Here is a 21340-nt window from a genome sequence, read left to right as displayed (position 1 = left end):
CTCTTCTCCGCTCCCCGCTTCTTCCCACACAGGGCAGCCCTGCCCTCTGCCTGCCCCTCAGAGCTGGCGCATCACACGAGGCTGGGCTTCTGCAATGGCAGCCACTCCGAGTGCCCAAGCGAGGAGGACACAGCGGTGGCCATAGAGAGGCAAGGGGATGCTCCCTCACAGCTGCTGCAGCTGCCACTGTCCTTGCTCATCCTCCTCCCTGAGCTCGGCAGCAGCATTGGCCCTGGTGGGGGAAACAGGGGCATTCCAGTAACAAACCAGAAAGCTTTCATAATTGCAGGACTGTCCCTGGAAAATAGGGACACTTGGAGGGTATGCAACACTGGGGTGAATCAAAGCGGTGAACCAGCTCCCTGCAGGATCCTGGAGGCTAAAGGGATCAGAGCCCAGAATGCACACACAGCTTCCTTCCCCGCCCACCTCCCTTTCCACCCAAGAGTGCATCAAATGCTAGGAAGGAGTTTAAACTCCAACTCTGTGGTGCATTCACTTAGACTGGGAGTCAGTCCTGTGGAAGGTGATTTGGGGAGGGCAGGGATGAATGGGAAACCAGGGACAGAGAGCTGGCAACATGGGAAGGCATCGACTTTAAACACAGTATGGAAAAATGACCTCACTGTGTTTTAAGCAGGTAATGTGTACATACTCTGGATGTGTACATCCAGGCTGGATGGTCTGTCATCTGCTGGGTTCCAAAAGCAGCATATTCAGGTTCTTAGGTCCCAGTTGACACACTTGCTAAATCGACATCTCAATTTACAGGGCAGAAGTGGAGGCACACACTGCTCAGGGCCTCTCCAGGAGACGTAATCAGGCGGGGAGTTTGACTGGGCTGCCTGCCTGCCCAACATCAGACAGGCATCTTAAGCAAGCTGAGGGAGGACAGAAACCCTGAAGATAAGCTCATTTGAACTTGAATGTTAGTAGGAATGCAGACCATGAAAGCAGAGTTTAATGATCCCCCCCCCAAATGTTTTAACTATTTAACTGTTTTTACTGATAACCATTTTCTTTTTGTAAACTGCTTTGACCTTCTTTTTTTTACAATCAAGCGCTATTTAAATCTTATTAAATAAATAGACTTTTAAAAAGATATACAGAAGAAAGGAAGCCAGACAAGTGTCTGAACTGTGCCAAAGTTTGGAAACCAGGCACCAGAAGCAGTCGCCCTTCCCCAGCCCCGTTACAAACCCTCCTTCAGTGCTGGAATGTGGTCTGGAATTGTGATAATGCCTCTTGCTTGCTGGGAGGGAGGGAGGTTTGTGTGTAGAAAAATCTATTGATGTTTATGTGGCTGGTAGATAACCTGCTTAAAGGGAAGCATCGCATCAGTTGCCCCACCCACCATTGCCACATGGCCCCTGGAAGCTTCTTCATGATGGAACGTGGCCCTCGGGCTGAAAAAGGCTCCCCATCCCCGCTTTATAATGACAAGAGTAAGATCTTAACCTTTGGATATTTTCTGTGCTCCCAATTCCTCTTTAACAGCAAGGCTTTATTCTTTTTATGGCCACCGACTGCTCTTTCTGATGAATTTGTTGGAGAAAGAGCCATTTGAATTTTTCTTTAATGGAAACTGCCTTATAGCCATGTCCCTCTCAAGAAATAGCTCTGGATTTGAGGTTTCTGGACTGTGGTACACTAAAGAAAGCGAAGAGAAATTTCAAAACAGTCTGGCAGCAGGAAAAACCACACCCTAGTAAAACAGACACACACGGTTTTATCTGCCTGGATTTGAAATATTGAAGTGCTCTGCATGTTCTTGACATGGTCGTTTTGGAAGCATACAGCCTATTTTGATCTGGAGCATGAAAAATCACATCCTGGACTTAAGAGGCGTTTGCCAGCTCTGTTCATTTTTTAAAGGAGCAATTTCTATATATTTATTACCCAGGACATCAATGTCATTTCCGGTTTACTAGCCCCCTTCTTTTTCTTCCTTGTTCCTTCTTCCCACTTCCTCTTCCTCCCAACTTTGTCTTAAACTCTACAGAGCTTAAGAAGTGGCTTGTGGTTCTGGGGAGCGGCTGGGCTGCTGAATCAGAAAGGCCACTCAAATTGAGGGTGTGTGTGTGCTAAGGGATTTGCTAAACTCTTGTCTTAACATGTGAGTTACACATGTCCCGGCTGCTCCTGTGTACTAGGGCCTATCACAAAACCACCAACCTTTTTTTGCTTTGAGAGCTCATGACAACCACCAGTTTTGCTGCACAGTTTTCATTGGCTTTGGCCTGCCCATGAGGTGGACTGAAGCAGCCACCTTGGGTGGCAGAATCCCAGGGGGCACTGGTGCCACAAACGCTGTGCCCGCTCCTGCTGCTGCTGCTGCCGCCGCCAGGATTGTGTGGCGACTTCCGGCCAGATCTTGTGAGATCTCACGAGATCTTGTTGAAAGTCGCCACACGGCCCTGGTAAGCGAGGCCTTGGCCACGGGGCAGCAGTGAGGGACACTTTCCTGTTTCGCCTGAAGACGGCAACATGGAACTGGCCACCCCTGGTTTTGATCAGATGGCTGAGATTGTTGGACTTCCCTGCGCCAAGAAGGTGTTGTTAGAGCCCATGGAGTCCTGGGTTGAGGCATATAATACAGGCATATAATACCTTGTTAACAAGTCAGTAGCTGAATAAGTTTCCCAAAAGTTGTGTAAATCCTGGTCAAGGTTCAATTTGCAATACTTCCGAAACAAACCTTTCTAGTCTGACCAGGAGGATCCAGGACTGAAATGTCTTTAAGAATGTTTCCCTCAGCGGCAGTCAAGGGCGTGGGGTGTTGTGGGGAGATACAAAAACAGGGGAGATACATGGGCAGGGATACAGACTACGCTGCTTGCAAGCCGAAGACAAGCAGGTAGAAGAGAAATGCTTGGATACGTTCATGTGCTCCATCCAGCGCAAGCCGCTTGATCTTTTGACTTGCATTCTTGACATACTTGGTGCTAGAAACTGACCTGCAGGATTTAATTGTGTATCCAGCCAGCTTCAGGGGTGTCAGATTTGCCCCTGGATCGTCAAACAGTTGAACAATGGAGATGACACTCTATTGTCCAGGATACATCAACACTATTCCTGCCACCCAGTGCCAAAGCTTGCAGTCTTTCGTGTTCACAGCTCCACCATCCAGTTTGTTGGTGCTGATTAAGCTTTTCTTCCGTTTCACTCCCTGAGTGAATCAATAAAGAGCTTTGGGGCCTAGACAAAAGGTTCAAGATAGAAGGAAATCCTGATTTGCTCTGATGGCTCTGGATAGTGCTGATCTACCTCACAGGCTCTTGTAAGGATCATTGTGAGACCAAGAAAGGCAAAAGTAAACATGTTTGTCTATGAGAGGAAGAAAAGTTCTCAAATCCACGGTTGGGCAGTCTGTTGATTAGGACCAACCAAACAGTGGACAGATTTCATGTTCTCCAGAGCTCTGTATTAGTACAAATCTTACACTAAATAAGGGATGAAATTGTGTGTGCAATGAGGAAAAATAGAATAAAAGTACAAAAATGAGTACAAAATCAGTTTGTCCCCTGGCAGGCCACATATATTTGGATGTGATTTTAACTCAGAATTTTCATGTCTCCTGGGAACCTGGAACGGTCTCCCTCTGGAGGTTATGGACTTCCCTTTCTTGGAGGTTTTTAAGCAGAGGTTAGATGGCCATAGATGCTTTAGCTGAGATCCCTGGATTGCAGGGGGTTGGACTAGATGGCCCTTGGGGTCTCTTCCAACTCTACTATTCTATTATTTCTCCCTGTTTTTTACCCATTTGCTGTTTCAGGCAACCTTGTCTCTTTAGAAGCTGCTTCACATCAAAAATGCCCACATAAAAACAAAAACAAAAAACTAGACAGAAGTGTCTACAGAAAGCTGGTATGAGTGCTTTTAAAGTGCAGCAGTTGCCCCTTTTGGATTTTCTGAGCCTAGGGAAACTCCAGATTTAGCAGAGAGAAAGTTTGGAATTCAAGGATGAACAAGCGGTACATAATCCACATTAAACTGGGGTGCAGCTGGACCCTACTCTCTGCTCTCTGCTAGGATTCTAGCAGAATCTCCATTTTTAAAAACAAAGCCCAGCTGTTGCCTAGATTTCTTGCATGCCTTAAGCTAAACACAGGGGCCTGTGGTTAGCCAGAAAGCAGAAGAAGAAAAAATACAGTATGTTTGCTTTACATTAGCAAATACAGAGATCGCTTTTTGGTAAAAGTGGAAACTGAAGCCAGATTTTGTAGCAGTACCTAGTGGTTGGTGGGGATGTGGCTCTGAAAATAATACGAGATAAGCTACACTCTCAAAGCTGTATATCATCATTTGTGCTACTAATAGTTTGGGGGTAGAGGCAACAGGCAGACAATCCAAGCTGAGAGTCTCTTGCCACTGTAGGGTGTATATTTGGAGAAGAACGGGACAGATGCATCCACCTGAAACACAGCCGCTCCTGAAGGAGATGCATACAGTCTGTTTCTCAGTCCTTCTTTAGTCACTCCCAGAAAGTCAAGAGGAGCCGTGCAGAAATAGGATAAAAATAATCTAAAACTGTTCTGCAGCAGGAGCGGGGTGCCGTGCAGCCAAACGATATTTTCCCATCATTCACTCCCCGCCTCCCATCCATCGTTCTGATATATATATATTGAATATAAATACAGCGAGAGAAAGATTGGCTCTGATGCAGGAGGATGCTGGAGACATTATGAAGACAGAGCGAAACGAAGCCTTTGGGTGATGGCTCTGCCCCAGCAATTCTTTCCAATGAAAGAGAGAGAGAAGGTTCTTGGAAGAGTACACACGTTTTGCCCACTCAGCAGATTGTACCTTCTTCTGCAGTGCCTACAAGACGAAGGTGCATGCAATCCTTAGCAGAAAGAAGGGAGCGCCAAGGAGTTCAGAATGCCTGGATCCAGGGAATGGGCTGCTGCTGCCTTTTCAAAAAGAGCGCTGGATGTGTGCTTTGTTCCGTAGTTTAACAAACGATGTATAGCAACCTAACTCAGAATCAACTCTGTGCAACAACATTGGATGGCTGCTTTTCCCTGTATTGCTCTGACCTCCTGGCTATGCCGATATTTGAACTGCGATTGTGTGATGCTCCCTTATATCAAAAGAGACTGTTGACTCACCTGGCCCCATAATGATGGCTTGCCTTGTCAGTGGCTGCCCGAGGCCCACTGCCTGAGATCATAGCGAGTGCCAGGTTTGGTGGGGCCCTTGAGTAGCCCCTCTCCTTGCCACTGCCTCACCCACAGCAGCCGCCAGCGAGGCAAGTGGAGGCTCCTCCTCCTTCCTCCTCCTCCTCTTGGATGGGGGACAAAAGGGGGGCCAGAACAACCAATCATCCCCTTGATTGTTCTGGCCACCCTTTTCTGCCCCATCCAAGCCCGTGAAACCAGTGAAAGAGGAGGAGGAAGGAGGAAAGGTTGCAGCATTTGGGACTTTTCAATTTGACTTAGAGGTGACATGATGGAAGTTTATAACATTAAGGAGAGAGTGGAACAGAAAAGTTTTTCTTCCTCTCCCCACTAGAACTCGTGGACATCCAATGAAGCTGAATGTAGGAATATCCAGGACAGTTAAAGGAAAAGACTTCTTCATGCAGTGTAGAGTTAAACTGCGGAACTCCCTCCCACAGGAGGCAGTGATAGCCACCAGCTGGGATAGCTTTACAAGAGGAATGGACAAATTCAGGGAGAAGAGGGCTACTGATGGCTCCTAGCCCTTGGTGGCCTCAACCGTCAGAGACAGAAATGGTAGCAGTGCAGAAGAGGAACCCTGGGGGCAGCCGATGACGATGGTGGGGAGGAGGTGACCTTGTGGGGGGAGGCCAAGAGCCCCCCAAGCCTGGAGCTGGCATCACACATCCTTTGGTCTGGTTGGTGTAGGCATTAATTTTTCATTTGGATCCTACTGATTGTCCTTCATAATAATTATTTCTTTCTTTCCTTTTTTGCATTTATTTATTTATGAAGGTTGTTAGCCTCAGGCTCGTGAGGAAGGGCAGGGTATGAATAAATAAACAACTCTCTCTCTGCCTTAAAATTTTCCAGGTGAATTTCTACTTACAAATGGTACTTTTAGCAAACAAAACACTGTGCATCCATGAGCTTGTGAAGGCAGAAACCTCTGTGGAAGGAACAAATGTTTCCTTCGTTGTGAAAAGTAAAGGGTTGCCATATGTCTGGAATTTCCTGGACATCACTGGGACTTGGCCATCGGAAACAGTGTGTGGGCAGAAATCGCTTAAATGTCCGGGAAAATCCAGACCTATGTCAACCCATTCTGGAAGTGCAGATTTTTGCGAATTACCTTAAAAATAGGTCAAAAACTTTTTTTTACTTTTTTTGAGATCTTTGGTACCTGCCCCCATGGAAGCTCAGCTCAATAACTTTGCCCCCCCCCCAAAAAAAAACAACTTTTGTGTCCGGATTTTCACTTTTTGAAATATGGCGCCTCTAATCTATCTAAGCCATGCAGTCAGTTTCTGAGCAAGGGGTTCCTGCGCTTAATCAGGATTTCTTAGGAATGACGGTGTCTTACAGATATATGGTTTATTTTCATGGATATACAACCTGAGCATAGGATGGAGGGGCTCGCAGCATTACCACCCCAAAAAGTTCTTGCTTCTCCATTAGGCTTCCAGGGAAACCCCAAGCTCCCAGCTTCGGTGTCCAGCACAGAGCAAAGCATCAACAAAGGCATAACTTCCAACATGACGTGGTCCAAATCCAGGATGCCATCTTCCGGATCCACACTCCTGTGCGAGTCATGTGACCAGCACAAGATTGTGGCCCCCCAAAAGCATGCTTCTGAGGCATCATGCCCCAAACAAATGTTTTTGGGTGCCATGCCCGAAAAAAGTGCAGCCTGAAATCGCATGAAAACTTGCAGCAGCCATTTTGATTGCTGTGCTCTTGCAAGAAAAAATGAGACATCCCATTTCTTCTTTATCTAAAAGGCATATTTCTTTTTTAAAAATAACAAGAGACAAGTGATTATAGGACAAGTGCTTATAGTTTTCTAGGAGCAATTTATTTAGTTACTAGATAAAAACAACCCAAGGTGTAATTAACAGATCATGTTGGAGTTGGGGCCACTTGCATCATCCAGATTAGTTCCAACCATTTAACTAAATTTGAAAAGGCCCTTTGCATTTTGAAAAGGGGGATTATAATGGCTGGAAAGCCACCCAATGGTCCAGGCTCAGGCCATCTGAAGGAGCACTTGTGTACAATATCACAGAATGCTACCCACCTCTAAGATCAGCCACATCCCTGCTCTCTGGCCTGTCATTCTTTCGAATCAGATTGGCAGGTACCAAGATAGGGTGTCTGTGTCATGCTTTATGGAGGACAGTCCGTTACCAGTTCACAGTCCTCCCCAGTATGGTAAGATCTCCAGGGCCAGAGGCATTATACTGGTGAATACCAGTTGCTAAGGGGCAAACAGCAGGAGGGGCATGAGACTGTGTCCTATGGACTTGCTGTATCTGGTTGGTCACTGTGAGGACTGAATACTGGACTTGATAGCCTTTAGTCTGATCCAGCAGCCAAGTTCTTAGGTTCTCATTGCTGAATTAGAACCATGTGTACACATGACATGTCCTTTCCATCATGAATGACTATCTTGTGTCATATTGCTCATGCTGTTTATACTTTAGCTATAAGCCATCTTGAGTCCCTGCTGGGGAAAAAGACAGCATGATGCTGATGATGCTGATGCTGTGAATTTATTTGAGTTCTCAAGATGTGTGTGGTGAGGACGTCTTTCCCATCCATACTGCTGGAGAAGAACCTTTGGACTGGAGATGCTGGGCAGTCCCCTCCAACTCTTCTGCATGCAGAGCAGCTCCCCTCCCACTCACTCCGATAAACAACCTTCATCCTAACAGTTGGTTAAAATGGTGATAGCCGCCATTAATATTAACAGTGCTTTAAATATTAAATTGTATTCCTGCTGCGTCTGCAAGAAAAAAATAAAACAATGAAGCTATAATGGGATTTCCTCCATCCCAGAGCAGCTGAAAGAATCGACAAAGATGCCAGCTCTTTCCCAAGCTGCTGTGTTTCCTTTAGTTCTGATGCTTTAGTTATACACTTTTAGAAGATGAGTATGTGTGTGCAAGTGAAGACTCTAGGGCTCTTCCATGTCTGTGGCCGAGGGCTGGATTAAGACTTTAAAGGTCCTAAGCACTGAAAAGATTATGGTGACACGATGTTTGCCTGTATGCTGAAATGTACATGTATGTATGTCATGTACAACACATGACAGAATCTGATTTCCTTACATTATTTCAATCTACATTAGCTGGGGATCATAGAATCATAGAGTTGGAAGAGACCACAAGGGCCATCGAGTCCAACCCCCTGCCAAGCAGGAAACACCATCAGAGCACTCCTGACATATGGTTGTCAAGCCTCTGCTTAAAGACTTCCAAAGAAGGAGACTCCACCACACTCCTTGGCAGCAAATTCCACTGTCGAACAGCTCTTACTGTCAGGAAGTTCTTCCTAATGTTTAGGTGGAATCTTCTTTCTTGTAGTTTGGATCCATTGCTCCGTGTCCGCTTCTCTGGAGCAGCAGAAAACAACCTTTCTCCCTCCTCTATGTGACATCCTTTTATATATTTGAACATGGCTATCATATCACCCCTTAACCTCCTCTTCTCCAGGCTAAACATGCCCAGCTCCCTTAGCCGTTCCTCATAAGGCATCGTTTCCAGGCCTTTGACCATTTTGGTTGCCCTCCTCTGGACACGTTCCAGTTTGTCAGTGTCCTTCTTGAACTGTGGTGCCCAGAACTGGACACAGTACTCCAGGTGAGGTCTGACCAGAGCAGAATACAGTGGCACTATTACTTCCCTTGATCTAGATGCTATACTCCTATTGATGCAGCCCAGAATTGTATTGGCTTTTTTAGCTGCCGCGTCACACTGTTGGCTCATGTCAAGTTTGTGGTCAACCAAGACTCCTAGATCCTTTTCACATGTAGTGCTCTCAAGCCAGGTGTCACCCATCTTGTATTTGTGCCTCTCATTTTTTTTGCCCAGGTGCAATACTTTACATTTCTCCCTGTTAAAATTCATCTTGTTTGTTTTGGCCCAGTTCTCTAATCTGTCAAGGTCGTTTTGAAGTGTGATCCTGTCCTCTGGGGTGTTAGCCACCCCTCCCAGTTTGGTGTCATCTGCAAATTTGATCAGGATGCCCTTGAGTCCATCATCCAAGTCGTTGATAAAGATGTTGAATAAGACCGGGCCCAAGACAGAACCCTGTGGCACCCCACTAGTCACTCTTCTCCAGGATGAAGAGGAACCATTGATGAGCACCCTTTGGGTTCGGTCAGTCAGCCAGTTACAAATCCACTGAGTGGTAGCATAGTCAAGACCACATTTTACCAGCTTCTTTACAAGAATATCATGGGGCACCTTGTCAAATGCCTTGCTGAAATCAAGGTAGGCTACATCCACTGTGTTCCCTTCATCTACCAGGGTTGTAATTCTGTCAAAAAATGAGATCAGGTTAGTCTGACATGACCTATTTTTCAGAAATCCATGCTGACTATTGGTGATCACAGCATTCCTTTCTAGGTGCTCACAGACTGTTTGCTTAATGGTCTGCTCCAGAATCTTCCCTGGTATTGATGTCAGACTGACTGAGCGGTAATTATTTGGGTCCTCTCTTTTCCCCTTTTTGAAAATAGGGACAACATTTGCCCTCCTCCAGTCTGCCGGGACTTCTCCTGTTCTCCAGGAATTCTCAAAGATGACTGCCAGTGGTTCTGAGATCACATCTGCCAGTTCTTTTAATACTCTTGGATGCAGTTCATCTGGCCCTGGAGACTTGACTACATCTAAACTAGCCAAGTATTCTTGTACTATTTCCTTAGTTATTCTGGTCTGTGTTTCCTCTGCTGAATCATTTGCTCCAAATTCTTCAGGTCGGGCATTGTTTTCTTTATCGGAGAAGACTGAGGCAAAGAAGACACTGAGGAGTTCAGCCCTTTCTGTGTCCCCTGTTTGCATTTCAGCATCTTCTCCTCTGAGTTGATAATGGATAAGTAATAAAAAGAGAACAGAAAAATGGGGGAAGGGTGTGGAATGTAAGGAATTCTAAGGTTGACTACTTCCATTAAAAAAAAAATCAAATGCCAATTCCCCCCCCAAATTTCTCACTTTTTTACACCCCATTTGCCCCTGTCCTAAGCACATGCTTGCTTTGTCTTTTGGGTAATCTAGCACTGCTGTGGCCCTGTTCAGATGTAACAACAAACTGTGGTTTGCTGTTGCCTGATTGGTTCTGCATGAACTTCCCACTTCTCCTTGCCCCACAAGAGAAAGAGTACTTCTTCTTGTAAAGAAACCAGGATATCAAAGCTCAGTTTGTCAGCAAACAAGAAGATCAGAGCAGGATTGGATGTTGACATCCCAGCTAACTAGCCAGCTGAACTGAACAAGCCACTGTTTGCTGTGTTTGGATGCAACAACAGTGCTTAATGCTTTAAGTCACCATCCAGTGCATGCAATGAGGAGTGGAACATGCTTTTGCCTCCTCATTCACAGGTCTTATGCTCCTCCTCTCTTGGAGGTGGTGCCAATATGCGCAAAGGTAGAAGCAAGCACATGGGCAGCTGCATTGAAGAGGAGAATGTGGTGTGGGGCACACTCAGAGAGTCCCCCCCCCAAGAGCATATCCCTCCCCCCCCAAACCTGGAACCTATACTGTTCACATAACAGCCATGGTTTACTGCAAGGGCTGCTATCTGTGGCCCTCCAGATGTTGTTGGATTGATGTGGCTGGTGGTAGCTGGAGTCTAATAACATCTGGCGGGCATTGATTGATTGATTGATTGATTGATTACGGCCATTGGCCCATATCTAAAAACAATACATCATAATTTATCCATAAACAATACAATTTAAACAGTTCCAAGTTAAAACACCCCTATAAAACCAATTTTACTTCAATTAAGTAAACTATACACAATAAGCTCCCTCTATGTCAACCGCAATTCAAATCCCTCTGATTTTGGGGGGTATGCGTCTTAGTTCTGGCACTTATTGATGGTTCTTAAGTTTGGCTAAGCTGTCAGAGTCATACAGTGATCCATTTCTCCTCTTATGAAATAAGACATTAATCAGGTATCTAGCGACTGCAAGGGATCTACTTGAGGCTTCGTCGTTTAATAAGTATATTATTTGGGCTTCCTGAGGTCTGTCAGCAATTCTCGATAAATATGGGGCCAGAAACTTGGACCGTGAAGCCAAATGTAAAGGACAACAGAAGATTATATGATATAACGATTCTGTAGATCCACTTTTACAGTCACAGAGGAGTGAGATCTGTCCGTTGGAGAGTCTGTTACCCAACACATTTGATGGGAAAACATTGAATCTAGCCTTTATAAAGGCGTACCTGTGCATCACCACAGATAAGGTAGTTAAATAAGATGGAAGTTTCGTTGGTGGTGTTAAGCCAAGGTTTATCGGCGAACAGGTGCCACCACCTGTTGCAATATTAAATTGTAAATCCATCTCCTCTAATTTGTGAGTAATAATTCTCTTGGCAGAAATTAAATCCAATTTTAGTAGTTCAGATGGAGATAGTCCTAAGGACACAAGTTTCCCATGTATTATTTTTGCCCAAGGGCTAGGGAAGTCGTCTCTCCAGAGACACTGTATCAAGTGGAGATTTGGAAGTTTATGCCATAATGCCAACCAGTAACAGAGCATGCATTTCCATAATGTGGTTTCTAGAGATGTAACATTTAATTCGAGTCGTATAGCAGTATTGCCTGCACACCTGGGTAATTTTAGCAACCTTCTTAGCAGCTGGTTTTGGATTACCTCCAATTGGGTTAGATTAACAAAGGACCCCCATATTGGGATTGCATATGCTATTGTTGCAATCACCTTTGCCTTGAAAACTTTTAACACTGATGGAATATGGAAAGCCCCATCTGAAAAGAAAAAACGCAGTAGCGCAAAGGAAAGGGCTTTAGCTCTATTTAATACATATGCCAGATGGACCTTCCAGCCCATGTTGTGTTGGAGAAGGACTCCCAAGTATTGAAATTTAAAGACTTGGTCAATGGCTTTTCCGTCTATTCTCCAATTATAGGTTTTTCGACTCTTGGTGAAAATTAGAACTTTGGACTTGGCATGATTAATTGTAAGAAAATTTGATTTGCAGTAAGCATCAAAAATTTTCAGTGCCCTCCTAAGGCCTACTCTTGAGAAAGATAGGATCACTGCGTCGTCTGCATAGAGTAGAAGGGGGGCACTATATTGGCTATCCCTGCTGTTTTGTCTAAATTGGTGCTAGTAATATCAGAGATTGGAATGGTGCTTACATTAAATGAAAATAACACTGATTCTATTTACTGTACATAACTCTATCAGCTGGAACTGCCTTCCCCAGCAAAGGACTCTGCAGATGTTTTGGACTACAACCCCCAACAGCCCCATACAACACGGCTAGTGGACAGAGATAATAGGAGTTGTAGTCTAAAACACACAGAAGGCACCATGTAGGGTTGTCCCTGCCCTAGGATGAGCAGTGGCTTCATTTGTGGCTGCAAAATCTTTCAATGGAACTTTACATGCCTCCATGCTGCTCAGAAATGTCTGCAAACTCATCACATTTTGTAAGCTTTATTTTCTTCTGGAAGCTTCCACAGCCTGCTTATCCTCAACAAAAGTTCTCTGTGTGATGTCAACTTCCTCTCTTTGTAAGGTTGCCATATCAAATATGGCAACTGGAACATAATCCTGGGAAACTCAATATGACTGGGTTGCACTTTCTTGAGCAATGGGAATTGTTTCTTAATACAATAGTGTGGGTGTTGTACAGGCCATAACACTATTGCAGTGGGAAGTGGGGAGAGAGGGCATTGCGGTATATCGAGGGGCATACAAAATATGTGCCCAAGTTAAAAATTTGTGGAGAAGGGTCAGTGAGGTGCCTTAAATAAGAAACAAAACTGGTGCATTAGTCTGCCTTTAGAATAAACACCGTTTTATGTTTTGCGTTTGTTTGTTTGTTTGTTTGTTTGTTCGTTCGTTCGTTTATCTATCGACTTATTTTCAAAAGCAAAGAATGGAATAGAGTGTTTAATTTCACAATGATAGAACAGTCAAACAGTTTCAGTGTATTCAGTGTGAGTGAGCTACTTGGGGATGGGGAATAAAAGGAAAATTGGTACATTCAATTTTTGCTTTATGTCATGCCCAATAAACATTTCTTCCAGAGTCAAAAGCAGGAACAAAATACTCATTTACCAGAAAAGAGACTCTGTGCTGAGTTTTTAAACAGAGCAGATATTATTTTTAGGTAGAGAACGGTCTGGGAAAACAAGAGGTTTCTAGCAAACTACCTACTGCATTTTCTCAGTTCAGAGGCTGGTTTCCTGTGGTGATCCCAGCCTTTTCCTTCCTGTCCATTCCATCAGGGTTGGAAGATGAAAGCTACAGAAAAGCAACAGTGAGTTCAGAATCCTGTGGCATTCTGAAAGAAAGCATTTTTTTATAGACTCATAGGGATTTCATAGAGTGAGGGTTATTGGAGATTATTAGACTGGAGTTCTTCAACCTTGGGTCCCCAGATATTGTTGAACTACAACTCCTGTTGTATGGGTTGTATGGGGTGTTAGGGGAAGGGTAGCACCGACTCCTTCTGGGGTAGTTCGTCCACTTTTGGTCCCTACCCTGCATTCAGCTCTCCCCTGTGGCTCCTACGAGGTGTCAGCATGTGACAGCAGACACCCTCCGGGAACAGCGTTAACTGGCCGGCTGAACCAGGTAAGGGGAGCCAATGAGTCTTAAACCATTAGTGAGTTACGTACTTCCTGTGCATGTGAAGATAGGCTCAGGTGGATTGAGTGGACGGCGCCAATAGTGGGTCCAACAGTCAAGAAGGCAGTTTCTGCAAGTGCTGTAGAGGGAAATGAGGGGCAGATGGGGCTTGTCAGCCCAGGAAGGAAGTCCATCTGATTCTAACCCTCCACTGCCTTGTGGGCTATCTTCAGGAAAAGAAAAGGCTAAAGAGTAAACCCTACACAAATCCTGGGTAGAGACTCCTTAAGAGCCACCTTGTACACCTCCTTCCAGCAAGTTCTGCAGCCAAGCTGGTGCCAAAAGTCTTGCTCTGCTTTCCTTTGGACCACATCAGTGAGGTCTTGCCATCTGTGCAGCCCAGAACCTCCCTACACACTGCTCAGCCATGCGCCCCAGGGAAGTTACTTTGGTACTGCTAATGTAACATTCTGACTTCCTGGAGGTACACTCCATTGTCTCTCAAGGCAGATGGAAGCCAACAGCAACAGAAATTCCTGTATCCCCAACCAGCTTAGCCAATGGTCTTGGATGGTTGCAGTCTAATGACACCTGGAGGGACCCAAGGTTGAAGAAGGTGTATCTTGCCCAATCTCCTGCTCAGGTGAGAAACGTGTGGCCCTCCAGCCATTGCTGGACCAACTCCCACTATCCTGCATTACTGGCCATGCCGGCTGAGGCTGGTGGAGTTGAGAGTCCCACGCCATTTGGAGGTCTGCAGGTACCCCTCTTGCTTTAAAATGCTGGTCAGGGGCAGCTTTGTCACAAGGGGCCCTGTGCATGCCCCTGGATTCTGGAGCAGCTAATTCATTTCAACAACACACGTAGAGAAATCCCAGATGGGTTGTACTCCATGCCACTTGGCGAGAAGGGGTGCCATTTGGATTTTCCTCCACCGCAGGCATGACAATGTTTTAGACCAGTCCTTTGCAGTGTTTGATAAAGTAAGGCACATCAAGACAGTCCCCTGGTGCTTAAACTGTAAATGGAATGCCTGGATTTCAAAAAAGAGAGCACTGCTTCTTGTTCTTATTTTGTAGCGTTACCCAAGGCTCAGCTCTGCCGTTTAATAAGAGCTTTGTCTGAGCTGAATCTTGGCAGTGTTGAGACCAGATTCTGTTTCAGATACAAACAAGGGGTCCTAGAATCCAAGCTGCAATAAACCCATTCCTGGTAACATTAAGAAGCGCAGAGTAGAGTCCCTCATTTTCCCAATTAAGCTCTAGTATCAACTTTAAGCAACTGTCATTGAAAGCTGAGTGGAATCAAAGTATTGTAGAGTTGGAAGGCAGCCCAAGGCTCATCTAGACCAACTTTTTGCAATGCAGGAAATAGTTAAAAGTGTTCACAGCCAAGAGTGCAGCTGGAAACTAGAAACTGGTGCCATCTACACACTTTGCATATGGGCAGAGGGCTCCATGCCTGGGAGGAGCAGTAGAGCTCTGCTGCCCCTGATGTCCATGCGTTGAGCAGCCAGCACAGCAACTGAATTTGGCAGGGGAGGAAGGCACTTCCTCCTGTGAGGACTGTATTTGCCATCAAGTCAGCAGCCTGAAGGAAGGACTCTGCGGCAGGAGCTGCTCCATCCCCCTGGCCTGGACACTGTCCCCTACTATGCTCCTGGATCTGATCTGGAGGGACAAAGGCTTCTGGGGAGGAACTGCTCTTTATCAAGGTCAAGACAAACAGGCTCACCTCTAATGCTAGTGAATCGCCATTGTTCTACTTGGCAGCCAGAATCCACATGGACAGAACTATCTAATTGTAGTATAAGAACTGTAACTTTAAGAACTGGTGCTTGCTTTCTCCTCCTCCCTCCCATTCCTTGTTCCTCCTGTGTCACATCTTTTTAGATTTTGAGTTTGAGGGCAGGGACAGTTTTAGCATTTTTTGTAAGCTGCCTTTTCAACCAAAGGGCATGGCATAAAAGCCTTAAAAGGATGAAAATGAACTCCAATTGTTCAGGGCTCCACACCAGGTGGAAATGCTCTGTGCGCTTGGACTTCCCACATTCAAATGTTTACAGACAATTCAGGGGCTCACGTGGCCACACTGCCTCTTCTATATGTAAAGCTTCCTTCACGTGAAAAATGTGTGAAGGGGACTAAAGTCACAGGAAATTCAGCCTGGGGGAGTATCAGGCATGTTGGCAGCACGTGCTCCAACTGCACTTTCCTGGTGCCTATTGTTGGCGATTCACCACCTCTACAGTGGTACCTCTAGTTATGAACTTCATTCATTCCAGAGGTCCATTCTTAACCTGAAACTGTTCTTAACTAGAGGCATTATTTTGCTAATGGGGCCTCTTGCTGCCACCGCGCCGCTGGCACACAATTTCCGTTCTCATCCTGGGACAAAGTTCTCAACTTGAGGTAACTCTTCCAGGTTAGTGGAGATTGTAACCTGAAGCGTTTGTAACCTGAGGCGTTTGTAATTCAAGGTACCATTGTATTTTATTTTTTTTTGCATTTGGAAGGTGATAAATTTTTGTGTGTGCTAGTCAGGAGGGTTCTCTGTCTCTCCTCCCCTCCTCTTGGTATGTAGACCTCACTTCTCTCACTCCTGAGACTTAAGGCATGGGATTGAAGTGTGCTTAACCTTGCCTGTATTGTGCCTCCAAATTTATCTGCTCATGTTATCATTTCACACTGATAAACAAAGCAGCAGGGACAGAGTTCTCCTGCCTTTGCAGGAACCCAAATAATCATTACCTCTACTTTACATTCAGCATGGAAAACTACACACACATTTGCTTGAAGCTGACTTTACTGTGGTGATCTGGGGGACCACAAGGCTTGATTTCTGCAAACCAGCCTTTGCCTTTGCCAGTCTGGTGCCCTCCATCTACAACTCCCACACCCCCCCCCCTTCCAGCACAGGTTGGCAAAGGCTGTTGTAAATCTTTGCTGTGCACGCTTCTGGCGGTGCTCACGCTTGCTCAGAATGCAGCACTGCAGCTCCATACAGTTCTAGGCCTCCACGAGTGATCAAATTATGCCCATCCTGCATCTTTGCTCTAGCTGACTATTGCAGAGCAACGCATTTGAATTTAAGATCACATTGCTCATTTTCAAGGCCCCAAGTGATGTAAGCCCTGTGCTCAAGAATTGGTTTCCTTTTTTCTCCTTTAATGAAGAACAGGGTATTTTAATGTCATCATCATGTGTTTGTGGAGGGGATACATTGATGGAAAATGTCTAGTAAACCAGATCAGTGGTAGGGTATTTGGCGAGTCAGCATGGCAGTGATGTGGGATTGAGGATTGGAGTGATCGTTCTGTGGTGTTATGGCACTGGACAAAGCTGTATTCTAACTTTTGAAAAAACTTTTGCAAACAGGTGTATTTTTTTTTAAAGAATTGTTATTGGAACTGCAGTGACTGGCACTTTGCATCTCCGCTGCGGGGATCCCTTGATCACCTCCCTCCTATTTGCTTCTGTCCCTCCTCACTTTTAGAAGGGCTCAGAGGCCTTGCTTTTCTCAAAGGCCTTTTGCAGGATCCACACTTGCCTTTCTTGCTTCCCTATATGGGGAAGTTTTTAATGTTTAATATTTTATTACGTTTTTGTGTATGAAGGAATCCGCCCAGAGTGGCTGGGGACTATCATTATTATTAGCACCAACTGAAAGTTGTATATTACGTAATTAGGCATGAGCCAGGTTGGGCTCTCTTGTGTCACCATGGTAAGAAGTGTGGCTGTGAGCCTACGTGTGAGTATTCAAAAGGTTGCTAAGATGGGTTCAATGGGACGTGCTCCTCGGAAACTGCACACTGGATTGAGGCTAGGCCACTAGACCTCAGGCACTGATGCCTTATTGACTTTAGAAGAAACTGTTTTCTTCCAACAAACCTTTGCAGAGTGCTGTCCTTAAGTTGCTTTATGCTGCCACTGCCTTTAGCCTTTTTAAAAGAATGTTTACTGATCGGTTCTATTGATATTTTGGTTTTTATTGTGCTGAGTTTTGGTTCTGATCTTAAGCTGCCTTGGATATTTCCTTGTTAGGTGTGGTATAAATGCAGAAAATAATGAAGATGCTAATGAGATTTTCTCCCAAGTGCTGCAGCCACCAGTGATCAAAACTGCAAATATATGGCCTGTGATTCCTCATCTGTGCTAAATTGGGCCTTGGTTTTCTTTTGGCTAAAAAGCAGAAAATTCAAGTTTCCCACCTGCATTTTGGGAAGCAGTTCTGATGTTGATACCAAAAGCTTTGGCAACAAGAAACCTGTTAAGACGTTAAGGGGGGGGGGTACCACAATTCTCTTAGCTGGTCTTGTTTTGTTTTTGCTGCAAGAGACCGTGTGTGGCAATTTTACACCCTTACCTGGGAGCAAGCCCAACTGAACTCGTGGAATTTACTGTACAGGACTACTCAGTATAGGATCGCACTGCTCAAACGCGGCTCTGGGAATGGTTATTCCGATTGCAAAACAGAATACTGAAAACCAGAAAAGAAAGCGCGCTGGGCCTGGGAGAAGAACAAGAGTTCACAGCCTTTCCAAACTGGCGGCCGCTCTCTCTGCAACCCCTCTCCCTCCTCCTGCCGCGTTCGGGTCGCTCTGCAACCCGCTCCAGCCTCCTGTCCGGTCCTCTGCCCGGCAGCAGCGGGAGCGCCCTGCCCGGCCAGCCTCCCTCCTCCGCGCCAGGAAAGTCGGTGCCCCAGTCGCCGCCCGGGTCCGAACCAAAGCGCTGGGAAGCAGCGGGGGGGGCGGGGGGCTTGCAAATCCCTGCCCCTTTTGCTCGGAGGGAAGCCAAGCAACTTTCTTGCAAAGCGTCTTTCTTCTTCTTCTTTTTCAACACCCTGCACGTTTATTTGGAGCGGAGGGAAAGGAGGAAGAAAGCAAAATGATGGCGATGGGAAAAGTCCTGGCGCCTCCGCAGCTGCTGCCGCGCTTCCCGGCCGCTTGCGGAGCCCCGCGATTCCCTGCCTATTGATTCTGCCCCTTCCTCCGCATTCCCCGGGTCTGCGCACCCGCGCAAGCCAGGCTCCTCTGCGCCCCCCCCCCCGGAGGAGAGAGATGGACCCTCCCAGCAGCAGCCCGGCAGACATGTCAGCGGTTGCGGGGAGAGGCGGGGGAGCGAGCGAGCCAGGGAAGCGGGGGGCCGGCCCGGCGGGCGTGTAGCTGCCGCCGCCGCCCGGGACCGAGGCGCCTCGCCGCTCCGGCCCAAGGAAGCCGCGGAAGCCCCGAAGGCGGCTCCCGAGACCCTCGCCGGGCGGGCCAGGCGCCGCTCTGCTCGGGGCCGGACTCGCAGGCAACTGGGCTGGCCGGGGCCGCCGCGGCGTGAGGAGGCGGAGCGCGAGAGCGAGCGGCCGCCCCGGGACTCCCTGGCGGGCGGGCGGGCGGGAGGAGGAGGAGGAGGCAGCGCGCCCCGTCGCCCCTCCCTCCTCGCCGCCGCCGCCGCCGCCCGCTCTTCCCTGCCCTCCTCGGGGACGGAAGGAAACAAGATGTCTGCCCGAGCCGCAGCTGCTGCTGCTGCTGCTTCCACCAAGGTAAGCGAAAGGGGGGGCTCCGGAGCCAGCCAGCCTCCCTCCTCTCTGCCCCGCCGGCCCGGGAAGGGGAACGAGGGGCTGCCGGGGGGGGGGGGCTGCGCGCGCCCCTTCGCCTTCGGGGCGAGTCGCCCCCCGCGCGCCCAATTCCCCGCGCGGCGCGCCCGGGCTTCCCCCTGCGGCCCACTGGAGCCTCATTGGGCTGAAGGGGGATTGAGGAGGAGCGGGGAAAGCACCGCACTCTGGCCCATCTCCCGCCACTCTTGGCTCGGAAGTCTGCTTGTTGTGGTTTAAATGCCCCCCTCTTGCAGACCTGGGCTCAGTACAAAACGATTTTTAAATCAGTAAAAACCAAGCTCTGTGAACCTTTGGGGCGGGCCTGGCTTGGTTGTGTGTGGCTGAAGTTAATGGAGCTCCTCTTTTTAGGTTCGCACAATTGTTCTTTTTCTCAAACTCCCCCCCCCCCAAACACCTGTTGGGTGAAGGGCGGCTGGTGTGCTCAGGATACCACCAAACTCGAGATTAGTTCCTTTTGGAGTGGGTGGCCAAAGAGTGGATGGTTTCTCCTCTTGGAGGGCAAGTTTTAAAAGTTAAGCTCCACAGATGCTTTCAAAGGGGACCCAAGAGAAGATTCTAAGTCTCCTTACTCAGGAGTAAGTCGTAACTGGGTTCAGTGAGACCTCTGCCCTAAATAAATGGACTTCCCATTACAGCCTTATCCTGAGCACATTTTTTACGCAGAAGTAAGCCCCTCTTGGTTCAGCAAGACTTAATTCCCTTACTCTCCTTGCGCTCTGCTGTTGACATTGTACCGAGAAGGTGGGGTGGGTTCTGCCCTGCAATTTGTCAAGCAGCCAGCTTTTAAAGTGAGGTGTCTCAGGGTGGAAACTTGCTTCCTGTGTGCTTTTAAAATACAGATTGGGAAGTGCCTAGCTGTGGGGTTGCAGTTTTGCCTTGTAAAAATTGCTGCAGAAAACGTTTGTTTTGGGAGATTTCAACTCTCATCTGAATCGCATGTTGTTTCTGTGCTTTAATCTGGGGTGTGAATGGAATTGGGCTGGGTTTGTTGTTTTTTTAGCACATGGTGTGTGTGATGTTTTTTGTACTCCAAAGGACCTGTCCTTTCTTAGGAATTTCACATCAGGAATTCCTGAAACAGCAGGTTTCACAATTCCTGAAATACAGGATTTCTCAGCAACTCCCTTTGAATCAGCTGCTGCTGACATTGTGCAAATATGTTTGGGTGGTGCTGGGAGCCCAGGAAAAGCTCCACCTGTTCTGTAGGTGTATTATATGGTACAGGTGCATGTAGTACTCTGACCTCCCTCAACTCTGCAGGAGTGAGTGAGTGAGTCAGTCAGTCAGCTGTGCTGCTTTACTCCTAGGGGAAGGAGGTGGAGTTGAAATGCTCAACAAGTTTCTCCTTACGCATGAAACCTTAGACTGGAAACTTTTTTGTTTTAAAAAAGGTAGAATAAAGCTTCCCCTTCCTACTCTAGAATTATAAACAGTTCTTGGTTCTTTTGGAGACAGTACATTGGTTGTTTTGTGTTGGCTGCGTTAAGGAATATTGCTCGATAGTTCTCTGGAAGGGTTTGCTCTCAGGTGAAACTGTGTAGTTTCTGTCTGATGTCATCTCTTGGTATGCGCTTGCACCTGAACTGTGCGCCTCTGATACTGCACTAATGCAGTGGCGTTGACGCTTGGCACAGATTCTTGGCAGTAGAATCAGTTTCTGGTGGCATTCATGAATACTCATTCTCCAATAGGTATTGGGTACAGTTGCATTTTTAACTTAAGTCTCGCTTTATTGAGCTTGCAAAGTTTGTGACTCAGAGAAGCACCAAAAAGTTTATAGTAGTTTTTAAATTTCATTTTTTGGCATTATCTTGGCACTTTGAAAAAATATTATAACCTGCATTAGAGTATTTTTCTTCTCAGTCTCCAAAATGTGTTCATTCTTAGGTTATGTCAGGTGAGCTGTATCTGCCTTGATTAACTTGGGGTCCTCCAGATGTTTTGAACTATAATTTGCAT

General features: G+C 46.7%; 1 protein-coding gene across 9 annotated transcripts in view; it reads left to right on the top strand.

The window, feature by feature from the left end:
* The window catches only part of TJP1 (tight junction protein 1), a 360820-nt gene that overhangs the window by 208172 nt on the left and 131308 nt on the right, over positions 1 to 21340 (top strand). The window contains exon 1 of one of the 9 annotated variants that reach the window (XM_081887567.1): positions 19133 to 19306. The exons of the other annotated variants lie outside the window; for them this stretch is intronic. Within the exon in view, the coding sequence (XP_081743693.1) occupies positions 19262 to 19306 (45 nt within the window). The 5' untranslated portion in view covers positions 19133 to 19261. Of the gene's footprint in view, positions 1 to 19132; positions 19307 to 21340 lie in introns of those variants that run through there. 9 annotated transcript variants of the gene reach the window in all.

This window comes from Podarcis melisellensis (assembly GCF_964234715.1).
Source record: "Podarcis melisellensis genome assembly, chromosome: 14".
In the NCBI taxonomy this organism is placed as follows: domain Eukaryota; kingdom Metazoa; phylum Chordata; class Lepidosauria; order Squamata; family Lacertidae; genus Podarcis; species Podarcis melisellensis.
Note: the sequence above shows the minus strand (reverse complement) of the source record. Positions and strands in the feature narration are given on the sequence as shown.